Source organism: Megalobrama amblycephala, linkage group LG14, assembly GCF_018812025.1.
Source record: "Megalobrama amblycephala isolate DHTTF-2021 linkage group LG14, ASM1881202v1, whole genome shotgun sequence".
In the NCBI taxonomy this organism is placed as follows: Eukaryota; Metazoa; Chordata; class Actinopteri; order Cypriniformes; family Xenocyprididae; genus Megalobrama; species Megalobrama amblycephala.
The window spans coordinates 24,339,399-24,367,298 of record NC_063057.1 but is presented as its reverse complement, the minus strand read 5'-3'; the positions used below and the strand labels follow the sequence as shown (position 1 = coordinate 24,367,298).

Below are 27,900 nucleotides of genomic sequence, written 5' to 3'. Positions count from 1 at the left end.
TACGGCTACTTGTTTATAAATCACTCAATGGCCTAGGACCTCAATACATTGCAGATATGCTCATAGAATATAAACCTAACAGATCACTCAGATCATCAGGATCAAGTCATTTAGAAATACCAAGGATTCACTGAAAGCAAGGAGAGTCTGCTTTTAGCTGTTACGCCAGCCACAACTGGAACCAGCTTCCAGAAGAGATCAGATGTGGTCCAACAGTAGCCACATTCAAATCCAGGTTCAAGGTGCCCTAACAGGTAGAGCTAGACAGCGGTCCTGTCGTGTGAGGAAGATTCATTTAGATCTGCTCTGATGGCTAGATCTGTTTAGATCCACTCTGACGGACAACAACAACAAAAAACTCCCTGAAACTTCCTAGCTCTTCCATCCAGATAACAAAATTCTCTGTTTTTACTGTTATTTCTATTTCTTATGTTCTATTTTTATTCTTCCTCTTTATGTAAAGCACTTTGAATTGCCATTGTGTATGAAATGTGAGAGACAAATAAATTGCCTTGCCTTGCCCTTACCTGCATGTAATTACATCTGTAATTAATTTCTGTAATTTTATAATTACGCTGTTGACCCTTTTCTTAAACCACCCTTAAACCTACCCATACCACCCAACCTGTCCTTAACCTTACCCATATCCCAACTAAATAGCAGTGTGTTTTGCAATACAATATAAACACAATAAGTGCATTGTACTTATTTTTTGATGTAAGTACATAGTGGTTAAGGCCACCTAATATAAAGTGGGACCGGAATCTGCTTTAAAGATTTGCCAACACGTTTTTCACACGTCACTCAAACACAGAACCAGGAAACAGGAAACTCTTAAGTTCAGAGAAAGTGAAACTGAAGTGCAGTTGAGCTATTGTGTGTTTGTGTCTCTGTGTTCATGCAGTAAAATGGCAGAAGTTGGAATTTCTCAGGATGAGTTCAAGTGTCCAGTGTGTCTGGATCTCCTGAAGGATCCAGTGACCATTCCCTGTGGACACAGTTACTGTAGGAGCTGTATTACAGTCTGCTGGGATCGGGAGGATCAGATGAGAGTCTACAAATGCCCTCAGTGCAAACAGACCATCAGTCCAAGACCTGCTTTAGCTAAAAACACCATGCTGGCTGAAGTGGTGGAGAAACTGAAGAAGAGAAAACTTGCTGACTGTTATGCTGGAGCTGGAGATGTGCAGTGTGACGTCTGTACTGGAATAAAACACAAAGCTGTCAAGTCCTGTCTGGGGTGTCTGAACTCTTACTGTCAGAATCATCTTGAAGAACATGAGAGCTTCTTTAAAAGAAAGAGACACAATCTGACTGAAGCCACTGGACGACTGCAGGAGATGATCTGCCAAACACATGATAAACTCCTTGAGGTTTTCTGCCGCACTGACCAGAAGTTTATATGTCTGCTGTGTACGATGGATGAACATAAAAACCACAACACTGTATCAGCTGCAGCACAGAGGACAGAGAAACAGGTAAGAACTATAATCTAGATACTGATGTTATGATCATATGATCAGGTAACTGATCAGAAAATATATTGAAAGGCACCGTAAACATTGATTAACACAAACTTTTGTAAAACAGGCTTTGATGGAGCAATATAAAGTAATAGAAAATATTCACTGGTTGTTTTACAAAATATATTTCTGTCAAGAATAACACAAGTTAAAAGCAGTGACTGCACTTTTCAATCTGTCTCAATCCATATGAACTCATTTTTAGCTTCACTTCAGGCTTTTGTGTGCTCTGGCGCATGCTTTGCTGAGACGACACGTCTGTCATGTCAGCTCACGTTACTGTCCTGGCTTTGTCTAGTTTTTCGTCATTTATGTGAGTTATTTGTTATTAAGTTTTTGTCAAGTGTGTGCGGTTAAGTTAAGCAACGACAAAATGCTGAAATTGCTGTGGATTACCCTCGCGATTTTGTGGATTATCAAGAATGGCACAGCGCTCACGCCACTACAGTCTGCAATGAGCTACTTAACGCTCTCCCTTTAGATCCACCAACAACTCCTCCCTTTACAGAGGTGGATGTTTGACAGGAGCTGAGTAGGTGTAAAACTGGCAAGGCCATGGGGCCGGACGGCATCCCTGCCAGGGTGCTCAAGCTTTGTGCAATGGAACTCTCCCCGGTTTTCTATTCCATAATGCATGAGTCATACAGTACAGCACGGTGGCCCACCCTATGGAAAAATTCCACCATCATTCCTCTACCAAAGAAATCCCGCCCATTAGAGCTCAACCATTACAGACCTGTTGCTCTCACACCCATAGCAAGCAAATGTTATGAAAAACTGATTCTGCGCACCATCCTGTCAACTGTCAATCCACAGCTGGACAAACATCAGTTTGCCTATAAAGCCAGGCGAGGGACGGAGGATGCTGTTGTATGTCTCCTTCATTCCCTCCTTCAACATCTGGAAGTATCTGGTAACTTTGCTGCAGTTCTTTTTGTGGACCTAAGCTCAGCTTTTAATACAATCCAACGTCATCAGATGATTAAAAAACTACACCAACTCAATGTTGCACCTCAATACATCCATCTGATTCACAGTTTTTTGAGCAACAGGCCACAGGCTGTGAGGATAGGGTCTGTCACATGGGACACCACCATAACTAACACTGGAGCTCCTCAAGGCTGTATCCTTTCTCCCTTTCTCTACACACTCTACACTAATGACTGTATTAGTCTTTCACCCATTACAACATACTACAAATATTCTGATGATACTGCAATTCTGGCTCTCCTCAATGATCACACTACCATTGCTGCTACCACGACACATTATTACATTTCACACACTGGTGCACAGACAGTTTTCTCCATCTCAATGTTGAGAAAACAAAAGAACTGGTATTTAATGCACCCAGTCTCAGTCAGATCTTCATTCATGGCAACATGATAGAACAGGTTGAGAAATTCAAATATCTTGAACTCACCCCGGATAACAAGCTCACTTTTGACCATCACATAACAGACATCTATAAACGCTCACAACAACGTCTGCATGTTCTACGAAAACTCAGTTCCCTTTACATTGCCCCTCATCTTCTTTTACTACTGTACACGAGCATTATCCAGCCCATTTTGTTATACTGCTCCACTAGTTTTTACACCATGCTGTCAGTCACCAACAAAAACAAACTGAATAAAATAACATACATAGCTTAAAAAATAATACACTCCCCTACACCCAACATCTCAGAACTCAATGACAGAGCAATAGCCTGCCTTGCCCAAACCAAAATAACAGACCCAGAGCACCCCCTCAACTTCCACTTCACTCTCCTGCCCTCCGGGCGCAGGTAAAGGACTCCGATATGGAGAAGGGCTCGCTTCAAAAAGAGCTTTGTACCATCTGCGATTTCAATCCTTAACAGGCTACAAAGCTGAACATTCACTTTTTTTGTGTTTTTGTGTTGTTGTTTTTGTATACATATGTTTTGCCAGTTGCGTGTACTGTATGACAGTCTGTGAAAACAAATTTCCCGTTAAGGAACAATAAACTATCTATCTATCTATCTATCTATCTATCTATCTATCTTTTGTTTCTGTTCTTTTTTCAAAATAAATTTTTAATGAAATTGTGTTATGCAGCAGAAACAATGTCAGTGTGAAGCTTCAGTGTGAAACAGGCTTCACGTAAATTGATGAGATTCAGGAGTTTGAACTAGCGATGCAGAATTGATGCAGAATTGATATTTATTTATTGTTATACTTCTGTTTTTGACCAGATTACAACACCACTGAACTGAACATACCATTTTATTTATAACAATCATGCATTGAAAACAAAACAATTCTTATTTATACACCAAAAAATAGACAGGTCTGAAATTGCAAAAAAATAAAAAGTGCATAAAATCTTCAATGAGGTAAAAAAAACAAAAAAAAACAAAAAACAAAAAAAAAAAACAGGTAAAATAAATAAAGCACATAAATGTAATTCTAACCAATTAAAAGACAATAAAACAATCCAAACCACCTGAAAAATAGCACTGTTATTTTAATCTAGCTTAATACTCCCAGTTGAGCAGAACTAGGTTTTAGTATAGAAAACAGTCTTTCAGAATTCTGGCCCATAAGCCTGCTTCGTTTGTGTCACGATCACCATCTGTTCCTGTTCACTCCGGACTCCATTTCCCATAATCCTCCCTGTCAATCACATGCACTCACTCCACCTATCACCTGTTGCCACATACAGCCATGCACACTCCACACTGATCATCACACCCAGCTGATACTCATTACCAGGACTATAAAGGACTCACACACACACCACCTCACGGCGAAGTCTTGATTACCTTGTGTGTCATTTCCGAGCGTTTATATCCTGTCTGCCTGTTGTTACTGTTTCCTGTCTGTTACCCGTTCTTGACCCGTTGCTGCCTGTCCTGACCCTTGCCTGTTATACTGTTCTGTGAATGATATCCGCCTGTCCTGACCATTGCCTGTTTCCTGATTACGATTCTGCCTGTCCCTTGCTGCTCTCGTCTGATCCTGATTGACCCTGCCTGTACGACCACTCTCACTTGTAAATAAATGCTGCACTTGGATCTCCTGCCTGAGCTCCCATTCGTTACAGAAGACTTAGCCATCTACGATCCAGCAGCTTCCACGAGCGTTTCCAGTCTCAGCATGGACCCAGCTATATGTCTCATCCACCTTCGTCAAGGTAATAGTACCCTGGAGGACCACATTCAGAAGTTTCTGGATATTGCCCATTATGCAGACTGGCCTGACTGTGCTCTTATAGACTTTTTTTGCGATGGCATAAATCAACCCCTTCAGAATAAACTGAGACAAGAGGGACCACGTTCCTCACTTACTTGTTTTTTGGATTATGCGTTACTGACTGTTGGCTCTCCGTTTACGGTGGGGGTCGCGGAGAAATGCGACACTTCGCCGAATCACATAATGGCCGCCGCGCCAAAGAACTTTCACAAAATGGCGGCCACCATCACAACAACACCAGTCTATGTCCCAGCTGATCTCCATGAGCAACGTCACGCCTTCGCTGATCGCCCAGAGCAACGTCACGCCTTCGCTGATTGCCCAGAGCAATGTCACGCCTTCGCTGATCACCCAGAGCAACGTCACGCCTTCGTTGATCACCCAGAGCAATGTCACGTCGCCGCTGATTTCCCAGAGCAACGTCACGCCTTCGTTGATCACCCAGCGCAATGTCACGTTACCTCCAGATCAGTCAGGGAGCCGAGAGGGCTGCGTTCCAGTGTGGCTGATCAACCGCTGACTTCTGCCCGAGCGGCGGGCATTCCTAAGCATCAGCCGGCCGCGTCGCACTCAAGCCCGTCTGTTTCAACGCACTCAAGCCCGTCTGTTTCAACGCACTCAAGCTCGTCTGTTTCAACGCACTCAAGCTCGTCTGTTTCAACGCTCTCAAGTGCGTCTGTTTCAACGCTCTCAAGTGCGTCTGTTTCAACGCTCTCAAGTGCGTCTGTTTCAACGCTCTCAAGTGCGTCTGTTTCAACGCTCTCAAGTGCGTCCGTTTCAACGCTCTCAAGTGCGTCCGTTTTAACGCTCTCAAGTGCGTCTGTTTCAACGCTCTCAAGTGCGTCCGTTTCAACGCACTCAAGCTCGCCTGTTTCAACGCACTCAAGCTCGCCTGTTTCAACGCACTCAAGCGCCCTGCACGCTATGGACAAGATGGCTGCTTTGCCAGTGCCCACGGGCAAGATGGCTGCCCTGCGTTGCTCAAGGATGCAGGGGGCGTTCCAGCCATTGAGTCCGTTCCAGAATCCGCTCCAGCCAGTGAGTCCGCTCCAGAATCCGCTCCAGCCAGTGAGTCTGCTCCAGCCCCGCATGCGCTTCCTGTCAGTCCCGTCATGGCCAGAAGGGCTGTGCTCACATTCTATGTTCTGGCTGTTTTGCGGGCCTGGAGGATGCACTCAGGCTTCTTGACCATGGACCAGTTTGCCAGCCTGAGCCTGCTGCAGTCCCTGAGCAGCCCGAGCCCGCTGCAGTCCCTGAGCAGCCCGAGCCCGCTGCCGCCCCGGAGCAGCCCGAGCCCGCTGCCGCCCCGGAGCAGCCCGAGCCCGCTGCCGTCCCGGAGCAGCCCGAGCCCGCTGCCGTCCCAGAGCAGCCCCAGCCTGAACCTGCTGCCGTCACTGAGCTGTCCGCTCTCCCCGATATGGCCACTGAGTTCCCTTGGCCAGGCCTACCACCACCGCCCAGGCTGCCTGCCCTGCCTCTGCCGCCGCCCAAGCATTTTGCCCTGCTGTCGCCATCCAGGCCTTCTGTCCACGAACCTGCTATGGACCCCGTGGAAATCCCCAAGAACTTTTTTGGGGGGGGCAGTATACCCAGGGGTGGGGTGCTTGTGGGTGGGGACCCTGCTCAACCATGGCCGTTAAGGGCCTCTGAACTACTATGGCCTTTAATAGACTCTGACCCGCTGGGGTCACCTACAGACTCTGTTCTGCCGTGGCTGCCTGAGTCACCTGTCCTGCCGTGGATGCCTGAGCCACCTGACCTGCTGTGGCCGCCCAAGCCACCTGACCTGCCGTGGCCGCCCAAGCCACCTGACCCGCCGTGGCCGCCCAAGCCACCTGACCCGCCGTGGCCATCCGTGGCACCTGACCCGCCGTGGCCGCCCGTGGTACCTGACCCGCCATGGCTATCGTGGAACTTGCATTGGAGATCCTGCTCCCGTTCCAGACTCCCCCCTCCCTATTGGGGGGCATTCTGTCACGATCACCATCTGTTCCTGTTCACTCCGGACTCCATTTCCCATAATCCTCCCTGTCAATCACATGCACTCACTCCACCTATCACCTGTTGCCACATACAGCCATGCACACTCCACACTGATCATCACACCCAGCTGATACTCATTACCAGGACTATAAAGGACTCACACACACACCACCTCACGGCGAAGTCTTGATTACCTTGTGTGTCATTTCCGAGCGTTTATATCCTGTCTGCCTGTTGTTACTGTTCCTGTCTGTTACCCGTTCTTGACCCGTTGCTGCCTGTCCTGACCCTTGCCTGTTATACTGTTCTGTGAATGATATCCGCCTGTCCTGACCATTGCCTGTTTCCTGATTACGATTCTGCCTGTCCCTTGCTGCTCTCGTCTGATCCTGATTGACCCTGCCTGTACGACCACTCTCACTTGTAAATAAATGCTGCACTTGGATCTCCTGCCTGAGCTCCCATTCGTTACAGTTTGTTTGTTGAAAATTAGTAATCTTTCAATTTAATTTTAATCTTCATATTACAAAAATAATTTAATTTATAAAAAGCATCAGCAGCAACAATATGCTAACAATAAGCAAAATAAATGTAGAATTTCTAATGTTCCCTTTCATGGGAACTGTCGAAGCGGGTGATGTCACGGACCAGGAAACTATAAAGCATACCCAGAACAAAGAACATTAGCTTCTGTTGTCTTCAGCAAGTGCTCAGTGTTATCTTGTGTGTCTTATTTGGTGTTGTTTGTCTGTATACAAAAAGTCACGATCTCTTCGTCTGAGGACAAGAGCATCTCACACCACATATTTTTATATATTTATATATATATATATATATATATATGAGGACTCGCCATCCTCATCTCCAGCATATGAGGAGCTCTTAGAGGTAGTGACCAGGGCTGTAGAAAAATTAAAAATTGAATGGCCCGCGGAGAGGAGCAAAGTAAGAACAAAAAGCAAGCTTGATGAGCGCTTCCTCCCCGCTCCGGTCGCTACCTCAGCGTCGGGGACTGCCCTTCTTTCCCGACCTCCACAACGAGGTGTTCGAGGTCGTGGCAGAGACCAGTCCAATATTGTGTTTTCAGCCCCCAAACATCTACATATAGTAACATCATGGGGCTGAAACACTATGGGTATGGGGCGATGCCTCGCCTGAGTCTGCATCGTCCCTGAAAACCCCGACGCTGCCCACCAAACCATTAAAGACAACATCTAATTTGGTGGGCAAAGCTTATTCTGCGGCAGGTCAGGAGGCAGCGTGTCTCCACACAATGTTGATCCTTCAAGCTTACCAAGCTGACCTGCTGGGGGAAATAGACAATAGCGGGGAAGCAACTTTTGAATTGATACAAGAGCTAAGAAAAGCTACAGATCTAGCTCTCTGGGCCACCAAGGAGATGGCCAAGTCAATAGGCCGCTCTATGGCACACAGAGAGGCACCTATGGCTCAATTTGTCAGACATCAAAGACAGAGACAAAAGTATTATTATGGACGTGCCGCTGTCTCCTGTGGGCCTCTTCGGCGACTGTAACATTAGTCGTCGAGAGGTTCCAGGAAACAAGAAAGAAATCAGCGGCATTCTAAAGATTTCTTCCCCGCTGTGTCCATCCCCCTGAGACTGCTGAGCGGGAGCAGTCTCGGCCATCAACGAGCTCCTCTGCGCACAGAGCACAACAAAAAGTTAGTGTGGCCACCCGTACTCCCCCTCAGAGAGCTTGGGGACCGGGACGGTCAACACAACCAAAGCCTTGAGGGGTAAGGCGGATCTGAGATCCGTCATTATCGCCAAGAAGGCTTCGAAGAGGTCCTGATGCCCATGGCCCAGGACCTATGAGGGCAGCCCCCTCTGGAGAGGGTCGGGTATTAAAACAACTGGTGCCCGTCCCTCTTCGGTGCCCTCAGACGTGGCCGAGGCTGCGTCTGTACGCATTTCCCCTGTTCGCTCTGCTCCCGGGAGTTCTGGAGAAAGTACGCCAGGAAGGGGTCAGTCTAATATTGGTAGCCCCATACTGGCCATCCAGAATACGGTTCTCAGACCTAGTGTCTCTTCTGGACGGCTCTCCGATGGAGCTTCCCCTCAGGCAGGACCTTCTGTCTCAAGCGGGCGGCATGATAATTCATCCACATCCAGAACTATGGAAACTGTGGGCCTGGCCTCTGAGGGGGCCAGGCTCATAGATTCTGGTCTCCCAACTGAGGTTGTGGAGACCATACTCCACTCCAGAGCTCCCTCCACGAGGAAGCTGTATGCATACAAATGGAAACTGTTTTCTACTTGGTGTAGACAATGTAACGTGGACCCTGTTCCTCTTCTATTAGCCTAGTGCTTCAATTTCTCCAAGACAAGTTCTCGGATGGTTTATCCCCTTCAACCTTGAAGGTTTATGTTGCGGCCATTTCTGCCTATCATGCTCCTCTGGGGGGATTCCTCGGTAGGTCAAGACCCCCTTGTTATACGCTTCCTCCATGGTACTCTGAGGCTGAGACCTTCTGTTCGTACAAGAGCTCCGGCTTGGGACTTGTGGTGTTAGAAGAGCTAGCTGAGGCTCCCTTTGAACCTCTAGAGGAGGTTTCTGAAAAATTCCTCACTTTAAAGACCGTATTTCTACTGGCTATTTCATCTCTTAAAAGAATAGGAGATCTTTTCTTCACACTAGACCTGGCTACGTGCCAAAGGTCCCCACCAATGTCCCAGGGCCCATTGTACTTCAGGCCTTCTGTCCTCCTCCTTTTGCAAACTCGGATCAGGAGAAACTTAATCTGCTTTGCCCAGTGAGGGCTTTAGACGCTTATGTCCACAGAGCTGCCCTGTGGCGTAAAACAGAACAGCTGTTTGTATGTTACGGGTCTCCTAAGAAAGGAGGCCCGGCGTCTAAGCAAAGGATGAGCAAGTGGGTGGTTGAGGCCATCTCACTTGCTTATGAAGCAGCCGGACAGCCATCTCCCTTAGCTGTCTGCACCCATTCTACTAGGGGTATGGCAGCCTCAAAGGCTCTAATGTCAGGAGCTTCCATCCATGAAATATGTGATGTGGCTGGGTGGTCTTCCCAGCATACGTTTATTAGGTTTTATAACCTTGATGTCAGCTCCACTCTGGGGTCAGCTGTGCTGTCTCAAAGATAACAGACAGGTACTTGGCACTACGGCGTAGTTGGGACAGCGTTCCTAATGTGTGATGACGCAGCGTTGACAGTTCCCATGAAAGATTACGTATTTAACCCTGGTTCCCTGAATAGGGAACGAGACGCTGCGTCGCTTTGCCGTACCCCCGGCGTACCTGTGAGCGTCTTGCTTCAGCCATAATCCAGAAGCTAGCGTTCTTGTCACGTCTTGTCACGTTATTGGTTAGATTCACGAGTGCTTCACGACGCAATCACGCAGAGGCATTCCCAATGCGTAATGACGCAGCGTCTTGTTCCCTATTCAGGGAACCAGGGTTACATACGTAACCTGAGACATTTGTGACCCGTCACGGAAACCAGGGACACAAGTCGGCAGCACTACTATTGAGCAAACTGAGAAAGAAGCGTTTTTTTTTTTCAAAATTGGTGATTTTCGTTTTTTTGTAGAATCTGTTAGTTGAGATCACGAAGAAGCATCTCCGTGTTTTATATAGCAGTATTGGTATATTTTAAAGCGTACATTTTGAGGTTGAAATCGGCTTGTTTTTCTGGGATTCTATCTCGCAGTAGGGGCGTGTCATTGTCTGTTTGTACTTCCATACTGGAATCGGATAGGCCGCCTTTTGTTTCTTTTGTTATTGCCGCCGCCCTCCAAGGGAAGCGTGGCTACTTATTTATGCAGTGCTCTGGCCGTCTCTAGCTGATATCAAAATTTAATGAAGATGGACGCCGCAAAGAATATTGCAGACGAGCTGAAACGTGGCCGTTACACCGAAAATGTTTTGAAGTACAACATACGGCTGGATTCTTTAGCTGCGGAAAAAAGAGTGGCAGGACATGCGAATTATTGGACATTTAGAGGCAAACAGACGCATAGTGCAAACTTCAGAGATGGTTACGTCACAAAGAAGACCCCGACAAAGAGAAAGTGTGCCCGAACAACTTATTTCATTGGAGGCAACGAGATCTTTTCTGTTTCTTATGGGTAAGTTTCCATAAACATCAAAGTTTGTCGTTTTGTGTTCATTCTAAGAACATGTAGGCTACACGTTATCTCATGTGTCTTTTGTTATTAGCTAGCTCAGAACTGTTGTTTTATTTGTAATCGTTAGCATCGTATCACTTGCCAAAAACCCACATTACTATAATGGGCTTTTTAGATGGTAATGTTAGCATCTGCTATTAATTTGAATAACGCTTCAACTGCTTGAATTGACTGGTGTGAATGACTTAGCTCATGTAAACCTTACTTTTCTTGAATTGAATGTGACGCTAATAATTTTAGCCAGTTACTACTTCTTAACAAGGATTTACTAATGTAATAGTAAATGTATCAGATTAAATTCCTACGTAAGTAAAAGTATAAAGTATCCGTAGCCGTAAAATGTGCGTTATAAGTCAAAAGTAAAAGTATTTATTGAAGAGTTTAATGTACAGGATTTTTTTAATCCTTTGACTCAAACCAGGTCTAACCACTAACTGAGGTCTAAACCAGGACTATACGGTTATCACAGAATCCTGTTCAAAAAGTCCTAATGTCAAAAAAGATAAATTACTGACATTTACAATGCACATTATCCTTTATTATTAATAGTATACGGTCCGATTTTTCCCGTTGCGTCTGTCGTTGCTTTGCAACCATGCAGCTTTACAGGGGGTATGGCTTATCTAAATGAGATGTAAATGAGCCCTTTTGTCACTCCCAGCTGGTGAGAACAGGCGAGAACTGCAAAACTAGAAGTTATTTTTCTGCCCTTTGAGCTTTTTTGAGTGCCTACCTTCAAATGGCCAAAACTTTCAGAATCTGTGAATAACTCAAAATGCCCCAGAACCGACTTGTGTCCCTACTTTCCGTGACTGGTCACATTTTCAAATGGAGAAAAATAAATTAAAGACAGGAGTCATATCAACTTTTCAGAAATGTAATATTTCATTTTAAACTACAGTTTTAGTAGATTGATAAGCTATTTAATAGGCTAAAGAGTGAAGAATAATTCACTGGATAATGTTAAATAACTGAATAATATTCCCTGGAATATTGGAATATAACAAACAAAACATCTTATTTTATTGCATTTCTCAACTGATAGGCTATGTTATATTAGAATTATTATTAATGTTTTTGTCATTCTAGATAATGAAATCTGCTGAGAAAGCACTGTTTATCTATGCATTTACATAGAACTATACTCAAACTGCGATCGCTCACGGAGATAATAAAATAATTTCCACAGAGTTGTGTTTACTTGAAGGTTTATTAGCGAATTCATGGCTATATAGTAAATGTTTCTATAATTACGTTTTTTTAAACAAGTAAATCTTGCGGTGGCTGTACTGGACAATTTTCTCAGCATCAACCCTGCTGAATGAAGAGCAAAACGCAGACGACTTCACAAGACTACTTTTGAGACAACAGAGAGAGAATTAAATTCAGCGCTTTGATTTCCAACATGTGCTTGTTCATGGCTATATTTCTTAGAGACAAGCTACATAACTAGCTACATTTCAGGCATTTATGTAACACATCTAATCTGTGCATTAATGGCTGTTATGTTAAATAAAGTAAAGCAAAGCAAAGCAGGTAAGTATACTTTACCTGTGCACGCCGTTGTCTCGTTTCCCATCAGATGCATTGTAATGGCGATCCTGTGCGCAATTCCGAAAACACCCACAAGTTGGCGGCATTTATCAGTAAATCCAATATTACAAAACCGATATCCGATTATGGTAAAATGCTTAAATATCAGGGAAAATATCGGTAAATCAATATATCGGTTGATCTCTAGTTTAAACCGATAATAAACCAATAATCAGGTAACAAGATGAACAAAACCAAGAAAAAACTAGACTAAAGTGAAAGGTCCCTGACAGATATAGTGACAGCAGTATGATGTGACATCTGTTTATTGGTTTGTGCTGCAGAACCAGCTGAAGGAGACACAGAGGTCGTTCCAGCAGAGGATCCAGCAGAGAGAGAAAGATCTTCAGCAACTGAGAGAGGAATGTGGAGTCTCATAAGGTGAGTCTGGAGAAGAAGAGAAATTTGAGAAGTCTCAGTCAGACTCACTGAAGCCACTGTGTGATTGTGATGTGTGTCCTAACAGAGCTCTGCACAGACAGCAGTGGAGGACAGTGAGAGGATCTTCACTGAGCTCATCTGCTCCATTGAGAGAAGCTGCTCTGAGGCCACACAGCGGATCAGAGATCAGGAAAAGACTGCAGTGAGTCGAGCTGAAGGACGACTGGAGCGACTGGAGCAAGAGATCAATGATCTGAGGAGAAGAGACGCTGAGCTGGAGCAGCTTTCACACACACAGGATCACATCCATTTCCTGCAGGTAACAGAGATCTAGAAGAACAGGATTATAGTGGACTTGAGCAAGAGACTCACAGAGAAACATTTCATGAGAGCAGAATGAGCCTTTGACTGAAGTGTTGTCAGGAATTCTGTTTTGTGTTATATAATCATAAGGTAGATCCTCATGTATGTGGTTTAAATCATCTTGGTTTAAAATAGACGACACTTATAAATGCATTTCAGCTCTGGAAATCTCTTAGGAAAAATATTCGGAGCTCTTCTGGGATATATATTTAGCTGCCAAACTCCACTAGTGCCACGAACAGTTCAAAACTTCCAGAACATTGAAACGTTTTTTAACTAAATTTTCCCTTCTGGTTTCTTACATCATAGTGAAATCTTGATGATACCAATTTTAAGTAATGTTTACCAAAGTTGCTTCAAGTGATCTTCACATCTGATGAAATGGATTTGCATTTTCATAATTGTTTGCTTGAGGACCACACCCATGAGTATTTCCATCTAGATCGCATGGTGCACTACCCAGATGACTCCCTGTGCACCTTATATCACGCCGGCCTCTTAGAGCAGACAGAGGTGTGCCTGCCTGTGGATGGCCCTCAAGGGACATTCTGTGAGTATTTGGAGTCTGTGCTCTCCAGCTGTATTTCCCCCTTCACAGTGGTTGAAAAGGAGGAGGATCCCAAATACGGTGGTCCCGGACCTATCACTCTTTGTCCTACACATTCTGGAATGGACTCCTGCCTATTCTCCCAACCTTGAGCTCTCTTCAGCTCCACCGGTCCCACAAGGCCTACTGAACTTTCTGGTTCCGAATAGTTCCCTGGCCCTCCTTCCTCTGCTGGTCCTGTCCAGCCTCCAAGCTCCTGCATTCCAACCATGGAGGTCATCCAAAGCCCCATCGTCCTCGCAAGGTCCATCTGGCTCCTCGGCTCCTCCCTTTTCACTGGCTTCATTCAGCTTCCATCCATGTTTCACCAAGGACTTCCTGACCTCTAGCTGTGCCCTCCACCCCTTTGGCTCCACAGGGCTCCTGCTTCCCTCCAGTTCCTCCTTCATCTTTGCTCCCACCGGATCTGCCTCTGTCGTCCGAGCCCACAGTTCCAGAGGTGGAGCCGGGGAATCCATAAACAAAAAAATGTTTTGTTCCTTTTTCATGTGTTTAGTACCTGTGTCCTGTGCTGCAATTAGATCCTCATCTCCTCTCCTTTTTTGAACACACTGTTACAGCTTACTCTAAAATTCTATAAATTCAATTTACGCAATACAGTTGAGATTATGGCTGATGCATTTGATTAGGAAAATGGGTAACACTTTATAATAAGTTCCCTTTCGAGGCGAACTCGCGCTGCGTCCGATAGGTTGCTTTGGGAACAACCTCCAACGTGATTGTGTCTGATGCACGTCTGTCAACTAGTCCAATGGCGAGAGTGAATGTCACAGGCGGGTGACGTCATGACCAGGAAAGGATAAATACACATCCGGCAAGACTGGCTTCAGCTTTTCTGCCTCAGCAAAGCGCTCTGTGTCAAACTGTCTTGTCTATTTATTGTTGTCTGTCCCGATATTGTGCAGCTCAATATTGTTATTATGGTGAACCAAGCATTTAAATTGTGTGCTTCTCCTTGCCCTCGTTTTCTAACAGGTGGGGACACACATGATTTATGTGTTACGTTTTTGGGAGCTGAGCATGCTCTTTCAGCATTCGAGGAGGCTGAAGGTGAGCACTGTGAGAAGCTTCCTTTGAGAACGCTCTGCTCCTGCCTCTCATTTTTCGAGGAAAGTGGGCAGGCAAGCGTTCCTCATGGCTCTGGACCCATAGCTGCTGAGGCAGTGCGGAGAAAGATGTCATGGGGTTCGCAAATTTTTTGTCAGTGGGGCTTTAGACGGGCATGAGGCATTGAGCAGATCCAGAGGCTTCTTCCACCCAGGGAGAGGGCTCGTCGCTTCAGAACTCCAGGTCTGAGGAGGTGGATATAATGAGCATCGATTTGGGGGAAGATGACTAGCCATCACCTTCCCCAGAGTATAAGGAGCTGGTGGAGGTGATAACTCTTGCTGTTGCTAAGTTGAATATTGAATGGCCACCCGAGAAACAGCACCCTGTTTCGTCCCAAAAGCAAGTTAGACAAGCGTTTCCTTCCTTCAAATAAATCACCTCCACCAAGGGGCCTTCCCTTCTTTCATGATCTTTATGATGAGTTAGCGAGATCATGGAGGAAGCCATACTCATCCCGTCTTTTCAGCCCTCATGTCAAATACTATTCAGGTATAAGAGGGATGAAAGAGTATGGCAATTGGACGATGCCTCGGGTTGAACAGACGCTCACAAGCTATCTGTTCCCGGGTTCATCATCGTCCCTGAAGGCCCCCACGCTTCCCACTAAGCCATTAAAAGCTACATCAGGGATAGTGGGTAAAGCATATACGGCGGCAGGACAAGCTGGTGCATGCTTGCATTCGATGGCAACCCCAGCAGTACAGCTCCTCATACCGAGCGCAGCAGAAAGAGAGTGTCACTTCTCGTGCTCCACCTCAGAGATATGGTGGGCCGGGATGGCACTGTCAGCCCAGGCCTTCTAAGCCGAAGACAGACCTGAGGGTCTTGCTTCAGGCAAAGAAGTCTGGGCAGAAGAGGTCCTGACGCCAGTGGCGTCAGACTTCTAAGGGCAGCCCCACACGGGGTGGAGCAGTGTTCACCTCAGTATACGGTGCCCGCCCCACCTCGTGGCCCTCAGGGGGCCGTTCTGCCAACCCCGCCAGCCTTGGTGCTTTGGGGCGCAGCGGTTCCCAGTGAAATAGTGATGCAGAGCTCACAAGACAAACACAACGCTGCGTCACATTCGCATCCTCTAAGGAGAATAAATTTACATCAAATATGTGCTGTCAATACACCAGAGGCCAGCCTCGAGAGGTTGGTTCCCTTAGTAGATTTTCTGGCAGAGTGGAAATCTCTTCCAAATATTTCATGCTGGGTCCTGCAAATTATAGAGAAAGGTTACAAAATTCAGTTTTCACCTCTATACAAAGTAGTGCTTCAAACAACAATACTTCTAGAGCAGGCTCTGGTGTTCGAGCAAGAAGTAAAGACATTGTTAGCAAAGGAGGCTATAGAATGGGTTCCTGTTGCCGACAGAGTCTGGGTTTTACAGCCGGTACTTCTTGGATCCAAAAAAGGATGGGGGTTTGCACCCTATTTTAGATCTACGTCATCTGAATCGAGCAGTACGAAAGCTAAAGTTCAAGATGTTGACAATAAGTCAGATTGTGACTCAAATCAAATCCGATGAATGGTTTGTCACAATAGATCCTCCCGCAGCATAGGGAGTTCCTGAGGTTTGCTTTCAGGGGTTAAGCGCACCAATTTCGGGTTCTTCCGTTCGGCCTAGCTCTTTCACCCCGCACATTCACAAAATGCGTAGATGCAGCGCTGGCGCTGGCTGCAAGGCATACACATTTTGAATTACATCGACGACTGGTTGATATAAGCTCAGTCAGAGGAGATGGCAGTTCGGCATCAAGATGTCGTTCTCGCTTATATTCAGAAATTGGGGTTCAAAGTGAATGTCAAGAAGAGTGCTTTCTTCACGACAGAAGACCACTTTTCTTGGTGTGGTTTGGGATTGTCCCAGGGCCCTGTGTTAGGAGCTCGGTGTCATTGTGTCACTCTAATGACGGACGCTTCTCTCACGGGCTGGGGAGCGGTAATGGAAGGCCGCTCAGCTCAAGGTCTTTGGAGGAGTCATCAGCTCTCATGGCACATAAATTACCTGGAGATGATGGCGGTCTTCAATGCGTAGAAGTATTTCCTCTCAGACCTGAGGGGCAATCATGTGCTGGTCAGGACAGATAATACATCGGTGGTCTCTTTTATAAATTCGACTGGGGGGTCCACTATGCAAACTGGTGCACCAGATCCTCCTGTGGTCCCCGGGGAAGATGCTCTCCTTGAGAGCAATCTATATTCCAGGGACCTAGAATATAGGAGCAGACATCCTGCCGAGGCAGGGACTGAGGCCAGGGGAATGGAGACTTCACCCAGAGGTGGTGAAGCTCATATGGGAGATTTATGGCCAAGTGGAAGTGGATCTGTTTACGTCTCAGGATATGACGTACTGTCTACTTTAGTTCTCCCTCATACATCCAGCTCCACTTGGACTGGATGCCATGGTACAGATGTGGCCAAGGCTCCGTCTGTATGCATTTCTCCCAGTTGTTCTGCTCCCAGGAGTTCTGGAGAAAATTTGCCGGGAAGGGATAAGTCTACTGCAACTAGCACCTTACTGGCTGAGCCGGATATGGTTTTCGGACCTGATAACTCTGCTAGATGGCTTACCTTAGAGGATTCAGATCAGGAGGGACCTCTTATCTCTGGCGGGTGGCCTGATTCATCATCCCCGTCCAGAAATGTTGAACCTGTGGGTGTGGCCTTTGAGGGGGCCCAACTCATAGAGTCTGGTCTCTCAACTTAGGTTGTAGAGACCATTTTTCACTCCAGAGCTCCTTCCACAAGGAAACTATATGCCCTGAAGTGGAAACTTGTCACTTCTTGGTGTCATTAACGGCAGTTAAATCCAGTATACTGCCCAATAGGTTCAGTACTAGAGTTCTTAAAAAGTCGTTTTGCATCTGGGTTAACCCCATCTACACTAAAAGTGTATGTCTCATCTGTGGGGACAAACCCATTGATGACTCGTTTCCTTCGTGGCACCCAGAGGCTGAGGCCTGCGACACGCACTAGGGTCCCTGCTTGAGATTTGGCCATTGTTTTAGAAGGCCTATCTACAGCTCCATTTGAGCCACTTGAGTCAGTCTCAGATAAGTTCTTGACACTGTCTTCTTTCTTGCCATTTCATCCCTAAAAAGAGTAGGAGATCTTCAGGCCCTTTCAGTATCCCTGACTTGCCTTGAATTTGCACCGGGGATGGTCAAAGCTTTCCTTTACCCTAAACCTGGGTATATTCCAAAGGTGCTGACCAAAGTTCCTCTGCCTATAGTGCTGCAAGCCTTCTGTCCTCCTCCATTTCTAAACTCAGACCAGGAGAAATTTAATCTGATATGTCGAGCACTGGACACATATGTCCACAGAGCTGCCCTGTGGAGGAAAGCTGATCAATTGTTTGTGTTTTAGACCGCATAACAGGGGTCGCCCTGCATCCAAACACACTGTAAGCAAGTGGATAGTCAAGGCTATTTCACTCGCCTACCAGGTCTCTAGTCAGCAATGTCCTTTAGCTGTCAGAGCTCATTCGACTAGGAGTATGGCGGCCTCCGAGGCCTTAATTTCGGGTGTTTCCCTCAAAGAGATTTGTGATGTGGCTGGTTGGTCCTCGCCAGTCACGTTTGTGAGGTACTATGACCTTGACCTGGACGCGGCTCCAGGGTCAGCAGTTCTACTGTCCTAGTGTGCCACAGTTTCACACAGACAGGTATTTGTGTTTATGGTGTTTTGGTATATCATTCCCAAAGCGATCCTATCAGATGCAGTGTGGAGTTCCCTCGAAAAGGAACGTCTCAGGTAGCACATGTAACCATAGTTACCTATGAAAGGGGACGAGACGCTGCATCACGTTGCCATACTCCCTGCATCCCTGTGATCAATTTGCTTCAGCAGGTTTAGCTGAAGCCGGTCTCGCCGGTCATGATGTCACCCGCCCATGATGTTCACTCTAGCCATTGGACTAGTTGACAGATGTGCATCAGACCCAATCACGCTGGGGGTGTTCCCAAAGTGACCTATCGGACGCAAGCGTCTCGTTCCCTTTGTCAGGGAACTATGGTTACATATGTAATCTGAGACTTTTTCTCTGGCCTTGAGATCCAATGTTGAGGAAATTGACATCTATTTCTCATGGCCAGGAGTTAAATGCATAAACAACCTGCACAACGTGGAATTATCAGAAATGGATAAGCCTATAATCATGAGTGACATTTGTTGTTTTTACCTGTATCAGTAAATTATTTACAGAAATTTTAAGAAATCAATTTTAAGTTTGCTTGTTACTTGTTTATTTACTCCTTTATTTAATAATTTAAACATAACATTACATGCACTAAATATGTATCATTGTCCATCATTTTATGAGCAACTGGTGATGAAGAAAAATGCCACGTCGCAATATTGAAAATATTTCCATTTTAATCCTCTTGACTGACTGAAGTCCAATTGTTTGATTTTGCATGAGTGGCATGCAAATCTCTGTAGGCGCGTTCACCAGCTCGCTCTAAAAGTGTTAAGATTTGCACGAGCCGTTCCTATGCAACACTGATGATAAAATGTGTGACCCATTTGGATTTTATTGAGGATAGTAAAACACTATGGAGAAAGTCTAACATGATTTTACTTAAAACACTTATTTATATTTCAAACTTGCACACATCATAACTGTACATACAAATTGTCTATATTATATATTGTTTTTTGCTTTTTTTTGCACTTTGTCTATCTTGTATATTATTCTTTTATTCTTTTTATTATCTGTGTCTTGTCTCTGGCACTCTGTTGCACTGTGAAGCTTCTGTCACTAAACAAATTCCTAGTATATGTAAACATACCTGGCAATAAAGCTCTTTCTGATTCTGATCTAAAACAGCCACTAAAATGACTGATAAAAAGAGGGGAAAATATCATCCTGCAAGCTTTTTAAACTCATGAAGACCACATTTACTAGAATTTATCACATTCTATTGTATTTATTGTGGCAAATTTTGGAATGGGTGTTGTGGGGGCCCCAACCCTTATTCTTTCATAGGGCTTCATCCTAAAAGTTTTCAACCCCCGTCTCTTAATGCATTGTGTTTCCTTCTGGAGCATCAGTGTATTGGCAGATGCTTTATCATCCAAATGATTTCCAAGAAAGTTCACATACAATGTAAATGGCAAATGCTAGAATTTGTAGCACTAATGTCATACAATGAATATGAGAAGTGCTGGATTGAGGAGAGTTACTAAAGATCAACAAGAGCCACACAAATAGCCACACAAATCTGACAGTACTGCAGGTTATTGTCTGAAGTGTGGAGGTGATGAGCTTTGATTTCTGTTTTCTGTAGAGTTTCAAGTCTCTCTCAGCACCTCCTGAATCTACAGATGTAAATGATGATCCCTTCAGTTCTCTGTCCTTATTTGATGGCATGAAAGAATCTGTTCGTCAGCTGAGAGACAAACTGGAGGATTTCTGCAAAGAGGAGCTCAAGAAGATCTTTGACAGAGGTAAAGTGCTGGAGATTCATCTGCTCTCAGAAATGATCCTCAGTCATCTCATATCATGTAAAAGATCATATTAGAAATGTCTTAGGAACGGATGCAGGGATCATTTTCTCTTGACATGATAATCACACTCTTCTTGTCTGCTGATTTCCACAGGCACTTTCACCAACATTGTTCCCAGCACCAGGAACAACTTCCTACAATGTAAGTCACTAAGAAAACAAGCAGAAAAACTTACTGAGTGGTTCATGTTCTTCCTGTAGAAGGAGAAAGAAAACATGACAGGAGAGTTTTATAGTTGATCATGTAAATGATGATTAGCACAAGATATCTGGTAAACTGTACTGAGACCATCCGATTATTTATCACATATTCGACCCATGAACATAAATGAAAAATTCGCGGATTGTTTTTCATATTTTTATTTTTGTTTAAATCACACTTTATTCTAATCCACCACATGGAAAAACAATAAAACCAAAATGGATATACAGCTTGAGTATTCAATCTCTGCATGTGTGGGAATAAAATGGCCCTTTCCACTGATTGGTCAACAAAAGATCAAGCCATGCTGTCATTAGTTCTTACTCTGCTCCACGCAACAGAATAGTCTCTGATACATTTGTTCGGATTATTACAACTACATTTAAACTCTTTCTCATCAAACAGCCAGACTAATAAATGGCTCGACACAAGTCGTACCGCAGAACCTGATTTTGCTGAGTTCCTGGGTCAACATTTTTGTTGATCCTGGAACAATATTCAAATCAACCAATCAGATTTGAGGGATAAGTTTACAGATTATGTCAAGTTTAGGCTTAAAATCATGAATTGGTGCTTCTACATCAGTGTTATTCATCTATCATTTCCCTCTGATTTTTGGGATAACTTATGGGTAAGGTTAGGTTTAGGGGTAAGAATAGGGTTAAGACTAAATTTTCAGACTGGAATGTTGTTCCAGAATCAACAAAATATGTTGACCCAGGAACGCATCTAACTCAGCAAAATCACAATAGTGGGTGGGAACAGAACTTATATACTGTGACATGTAATGATTGGTTAGATAATGAGCAATGACATGCATTAGAGTCTTCCTGTTAGAATTTCCGCTAAAGCTCCCATTTATCGTATTAAATATTAATTTACTTCGCATATGCTCTCACAACTACCCATACCTACCTATTTGGCACACCACTGTTTTATTTAGGTACGGCAAGGTAAGTTTATTTATATTGCAAATTTCATACACAAAGGTAATTCAAAGTGCTTTACATAGAAAGGAAACAAATACATAAGAATTTAAATAATGATATAAAATGCCTAGTTCTCTGTCTAAGCCTGCCTTCACTGCTACAGCAGTGTTATCTACTCTGCTCCCACAGGAGCTTAATTCCTCTGGGTAACCTCGCTTTCACTGCCACAGCATTGCTATCTCCCCTGCTCAATGTGCCCATGTGCAACAGTTAACCACCGGCAAGGCTTACCCGTCTGGCGCTGTGAGTATTGAACACCCGTTGAATACTGCAAGAATTCTCCCACCCAGGTGCTTTTAATGTTTTTCATTACCAGGGATTGAACAACATCACTGTCAAGTTCAGATATCCCCTTCCTCTCGTCCCAGCAGCGCTTGAACATCTCTGTGGTGCCACTGTCTTCACCAAATTGGACCTCCGCAGCACCTATAACCTCATCCGGATACGTGAGGGGGACGAGTGGAAGATCGCCTTCGTGACCCCTACTGGACACTATGAATAACTTGTCATGTCGTATGGCCTGGTCAACGCCCCCTCCATATTCCAGGACTTCATACATGAGGTGCTCCAGGAGTTTCTCCACAAGTTCGTCTTGGTGTATATTGATGACATCCTGATATACTCCCAGAGTATGGCCGAACATCGCCACCATGTTGCGGAGGTCCTGAAACGCCTGAGGGAATTCCATCTCTTCCTGAAAGCAGAGAAATGCTCTTTCCATCAACCCTCAGTGCAGTTCCTTGGATACAACATCGACAGCAGTGGCATCCGGATGGACGAGAGGAAGGTGGAAGTCATGTTCCATAAACATCAAGGCAGACGCCTTATCCTGTCTGTACACTCCTGAGGAAAATCCAGAGGAACCTGAAGCTATCCTTCCAGAGAAGCTCATCGTCAGCCCCATCACCTGGTCTGAGGAGACCATGCCCTCCTCCAATGCCTCCGCCAACACTCCGGCGGGTTGCCCACCAGGCTTGCAGTACATCACCAGGACACGGCGCACTCCACTCATCCACGCTGCCCACGCGTCACTTGGCACTGGCCACCCGGGGTTCAATGAAACCCTCTCGCTGCTGAAAGAACGCTTCTGGTGGCCTAACATGGCATCAGACGTCAGAAGGTATGTGCAGGGATGTAAGGAATGCACCATCTTGAAGAGTCACCGCCATCTTCCCTCCGGTAAACTCCATCCTCTGCCCATTCCCAACAGACCCTGGTCACAGCTAGGAGTAGACTTTATAACTGATCTACCTGCCTCCAATGACTGTACCTATATTCTGGTGATTGTTGACAGATTCTTTAAATCTTGTCATTTGATTCCATTAAAGGGACTGCCTACAGCCATGGAGACTGCTGAACTCATGTTCAACCACATCTTCAGATACTACGGAATACCAGAGGACATTGTGTCGGATCGAGGACCTCAGTTCATCTCCCGGGTATGGAAAGCTCTTCCTGAAAGCAGAGAAATGCTCTTTCCATCAACCCTCAGTGCAGTTCCTTGGATACAACATCGACAGCAGTGGCATCCGGATGGACGAGAGGAAGGTGGAAGCCATCCGGAACTGGCCAACTCCCTCCACAGTCAAAGAACTCCAACGTTTCCAGGGTTTTGACAACTTCTATCGACGCTTCATACAGGATTACAGCACCATCTCCAGCCCACTTACAAGCCTTCTTCGCAACAAGCCCAAGTCTCTGTCCTGGACACCTGCTGCCACCAATGCATTCAACATCTTGAAAGAAGGTCCGAGGTCAACTACGACATCAGCAACAGGGAACTTCTCGCCATCAAGTTGCCCTGGAAGAGTGGAGGCATTGGCTGGAGGGTGCTAAACATCCCTTCCTAGTACTCACAGACCTTAAGAACTCAGAGTATCTACGTGTAGTGAAAAGATTGAATCCAAGACAAGCACGATGGGCGTTATTCTTCACCCGCTTTAACTTCACTATTTCCTATCGTCCAGGTTCCATAAACATCAAGGCAGACGCCTTATCCTGTCTGTACACTCCTGAGGAAAATCCAGAGGAACCTGAAGCTATCCTTCCAGAGAAGCTAATCGTCAGCCCCATCACCTGGTCTGAGGAGACCATGCCCTCCTCCAATGCCTCCGCCAACACTCCGGCGGGTTGCCCACCAGGCTTGCAGTACATCACCAGGACACGGCGCACTTCACTCATCCACACTGCCCACGCGTCACTTGGCACTGGCCACCCGGGGTTCAATGAAACCCTCTCGCTGCTGAAAGAATGCTTCTGGTGGCCAAACATGGCAGAAGGTATGTGCAGGGATGTAAGGAATGCACCATCTTGAAGAGTCACCGCCATCTTCCCTCCGGTAAACTCCATCCTCTGCCCGTTCCCAACAGACCCTGGTCACACCTAGGAGTAGACTTTATAACTGATCTATCTGCCTCCAATGACTGTACCTATATTCTGGTGATTGTTGACAGATTCTTTAAATCTTGTCATTTGATTCCATTAAAGGGACTGCCTACAGCCATGGAGACTGCTGAACTCATGTTCAACCACATCTTAAGATACTACGGAATCCCAGAGGACCTCAGTTCATCTCCCGGGTATGGAAAACATTCTTCTCTCTCCTAGGTGTGACCGTCAGCCTATCATCTGGATACCATCCGCAGTAGAACGGGCAGACGGAGAGGAAGATCCAGGAGATTGGTCGCTTCCTCCGTACCTTCTGTCACAGCCACCAGGACTCTTGGAACCAGTTCCTGGGTTGGGCCAAGTACACGCAGAACTCCCTATGACAACCTTCCACCGGACTCACTCCATTCCAGTGCATACTCGGTTACCAACCCCCATTGTTCCCCTGGTCAGGGGAACTGTTTGACGTACCATCAGTCGACTACTGGTTCCGAGAGAGCGAGAGGGTCTGGGACTCTGCACACCACCAACTGCAACAGGGTCTTGTGCAGATGCCGGATGACAGCCGACCTTCACCATTCCAATGCTCCAGCATACCAACCAGGACAGAAGGTCTGGCTGTTGACCAGAGACATCAGACTGTGCCTTCTTTGCCGGAAGCTGAGTCCCAGGTTCATTGGCCCACTGTCACAGACACGCCAGGCTCCACCACTGTCCAATCACAGTGCATTTCCTCACCCAAATACTGATCACATGCACCTGCACCCAATCAGCATGCCAATCAGCCACCACACACACTCAGTCACCGTCCGGTCTCATTCGCATTAGGGACTAACCTCCATGCTTATCTCAAGGACTCCTGTTGAACTACTTACCTGTCTCCAGCATCTCCAAGTCTTCTCCTGTGTTCTCAGTGTGTGTGTGAGTCATCTAATGTCTTCTCTGTTTCATCTCTCACAACCATCACCCGGATCATCATCACTACGAACACAAAAGGACAGTATCATTCATATATCACTCACCATTCACTTAAAGATCTTCATTCAACTTACCTGCACTTCTGTATACTCTGCTGTGTGTTCAAAAAACAATCATTAACTGTATTTTCCAGTCTCCGACTTGTCTGTATTGTAACAGAGTCGAGTCGAGTATGGAAATAAATTAGTGCTGCTGTCAGCTTTGATACATACTTGTTGTGTCTTGTTGGGAATAATCTGAAGCTGTAGAAATAGACTGTCTCTTTCCACACACGCTTAGAAAATCTGGTACAAGTAACGCTAATGCAGATAAAGATAAATTAACTGAGAAAATATGAACACAAAAAGCACACGATTACTAGGCTAATATAAATGGTCTATTTGTGCTCCTCCAGATATAACAGATATTTTTTACAAGAATAAAACATGTTTATAATGCAATATGAAAGTGACATAGCCCTTTATCACCACACAGAACACTACACATAATATTGTTTCCACCTCATAATGACACAAAGCCATGTCAGATAGCAGAAGTAAGTTATTTCAACATTAGATGCTAGTTTGACAAAAGCTTGTCATTAAATATCTCTTCTCGTTATGTGGATCATTAGCAACGCACTGTAGGTTACAATGCAAACATGCACGACAAGTGTTCACGTTGCATGAGTGTTCGGTCTCAAACAAATTTGCGACTGCACTTTGTCAAATTTGACATTGATGTATGTAAAAAGAGTTAAAAAGAGTACAACTCTACACCCAAGCGAGATCAACGTGCATAAAATGATGAAAATACATATCGCTGAGATGAAATGGCTAATGTCATGATGACGCCAGAATGGTGATGAAGATTGCAGCCGTGTCTTAAATGATAGGCCTGGAAAGTCTTCAATGAAAATGATTTCTGAAACGAAATTCGAAAACGATTGAAGAAATCCATAAAGAGAGGATCTGCATGCTTCTGAAATTTGAAACATGAGTTTTTACTCTTATTGCCGTGACAGCTCAGTGACATTCAGAATGATAGGCTGACATGAATTTAAATGACACTGAAGCATTTTAAAAAATTCCGTCGTTAAAATTATTAGCGTTTTGACTTTGTAGTAGGACCATCAAATGGCCGGCAACATTTTTTGTGTGATTACTATTAGTCTATATAGTTGCAATAATAGGCCTATAACGTGCAGTCATTCACAGAAGCTTACATTTGTATTAAAATATGTCAGTAATTTAATTGACTATGATAAAGTCTGGCCAAATTTTAAATGAGCTGTATCCCATGCTGGGAAGGGAACGTCAGCATCATCAACTGTGAACATGAAAGAGAATTCAGGGCTCTTATACTCCAGGTGTCAAGCAGTGATTGGCCAGACCTGTTATTATGAATAAATGACGTGGCATTTTAGTCTTCCTAGTAGAGCTTACGCTGGTGCTATCATTTCCTGTTCTACATAATAACTAGCGAATGCTAAAGACACTTATGGTAATTATTATTGTATGTAACATACAGAATAAGGAAGTAAGAAGACACTATAATCTCAGTACTGGTATGAGCAGTTATTGCTCATTGAGAGAAGCAACACACATGACGTTTGTCATGTCGCCTCGCACAGCCAGAACACAAACACTCTTCTGCAGAAAAACTAATATAACAGAAACCCTTTACATGTCAAACATACAGTCACACTAACAGGTCTTTCCCTCAAAAACACATGAAATAACGCTTAATTTCAGCATTTACTCTCCTGATCCAGACCTGTGCAAAGCATGCAGGGAACTAAAAATCAACTGCCCAGTTTCAGTTAATTCAACACTAATTATTCAGGTAGTTCCAACACAAATGAATTAAGTAAACTTCAGTTTTTACACAATAAAATTAAGTAAAGGCAAAATGTTCAGTAAATTTTAACTCATTTTAATTCAATTTAACAAGTAGAACAAAATATTTTTTATGGTGTACATTAATAGATCAGATTGATAATTCCTGATTGTGATGTGTTTTATCTCCATCAGATTCCCATCAGCTCTCCCTGGATCTGAACACAGCACAAAAATGGCTCCGTCTGTCTGAGGGGAACACAGTGATTAAATTAGCTAGCAGAGATCAGTCGTATCCTGATCATCCAGACAGATTTGATTATTATCGTCAGGTGTTGTGTCGAGAGAGTATGAGTGGACGCTGTTACTGGGAGATTGAGTGGAAGGGGAAATATGTGTCTATATCAGTGTCATATAAGAGCATCAACAGGAAGGGACGGGGTAAAGAGTGTTTGTTTGGATCTAATGATCAGTCCTGGAGTTTGATCTACTCTATTGACAAATACTCATTCATACACAATAACACAGAGACTGAACTCCCTGTAAAGCCCATCATCAGTAGAACAGTGAATGAGGAGGATCACTATAGAGTAGGAGTGTATGTGGATCACAGTGCAGGAACTCTGTCCTTCTACAGCGTCTCTGGAGACACAATGAACCTCATCCACACAGTCCAGACCACATTCACTCAACCGCTCTATCCTGGGTTTTGGGTTTATAAAGGATCATCAGTGAAACTGTGTTGATGAATCAGAACAGACTGTAGAGAGATTCTACCCATAATGCTTTGAGCTCATGATAAATCAGTGAATTCAGACTGTCATACGCTGGGTTGACTAGATGATCCAAGATAAGAGGCTTGATGGAGAAAGATTATATTACACTTATATTTAATAAAAATCAGGGATAAACACCAGCAGGAAACGTTAACAGAAGACAATGAACATAAGATGACTGAGGGTTTAAAGGGTTAGTGGAAATGGAAATCCTGTCATTAATTACTCACCCCCATTTCGATCCAAACCCTTGAAGGATTAGTTCACTTTCAAATGAAAATTACCCCAAGCTTTACTCACCCTCAACTCA

General features: G+C 44.8%; 1 protein-coding gene across 1 annotated transcript; it reads left to right on the top strand.

Annotated features, from left to right (window-relative positions):
• The first annotated feature begins 830 nt into the window (after positions 1 to 830).
• On the top strand, positions 831 to 27,900 carry LOC125244590 (tripartite motif-containing protein 16-like protein). Its single transcript, XM_048154690.1, has 4 exons — positions 831 to 1,478; positions 20,222 to 20,381; positions 20,535 to 20,582; positions 27,010 to 27,900. The coding sequence occupies exons 1-4, from the start codon at positions 909 to 911 to the stop codon at positions 27,558 to 27,560; spliced, it is 1,329 nt and encodes a 442-aa protein (XP_048010647.1). The 5' UTR covers positions 831 to 908; the 3' UTR covers positions 27,561 to 27,900.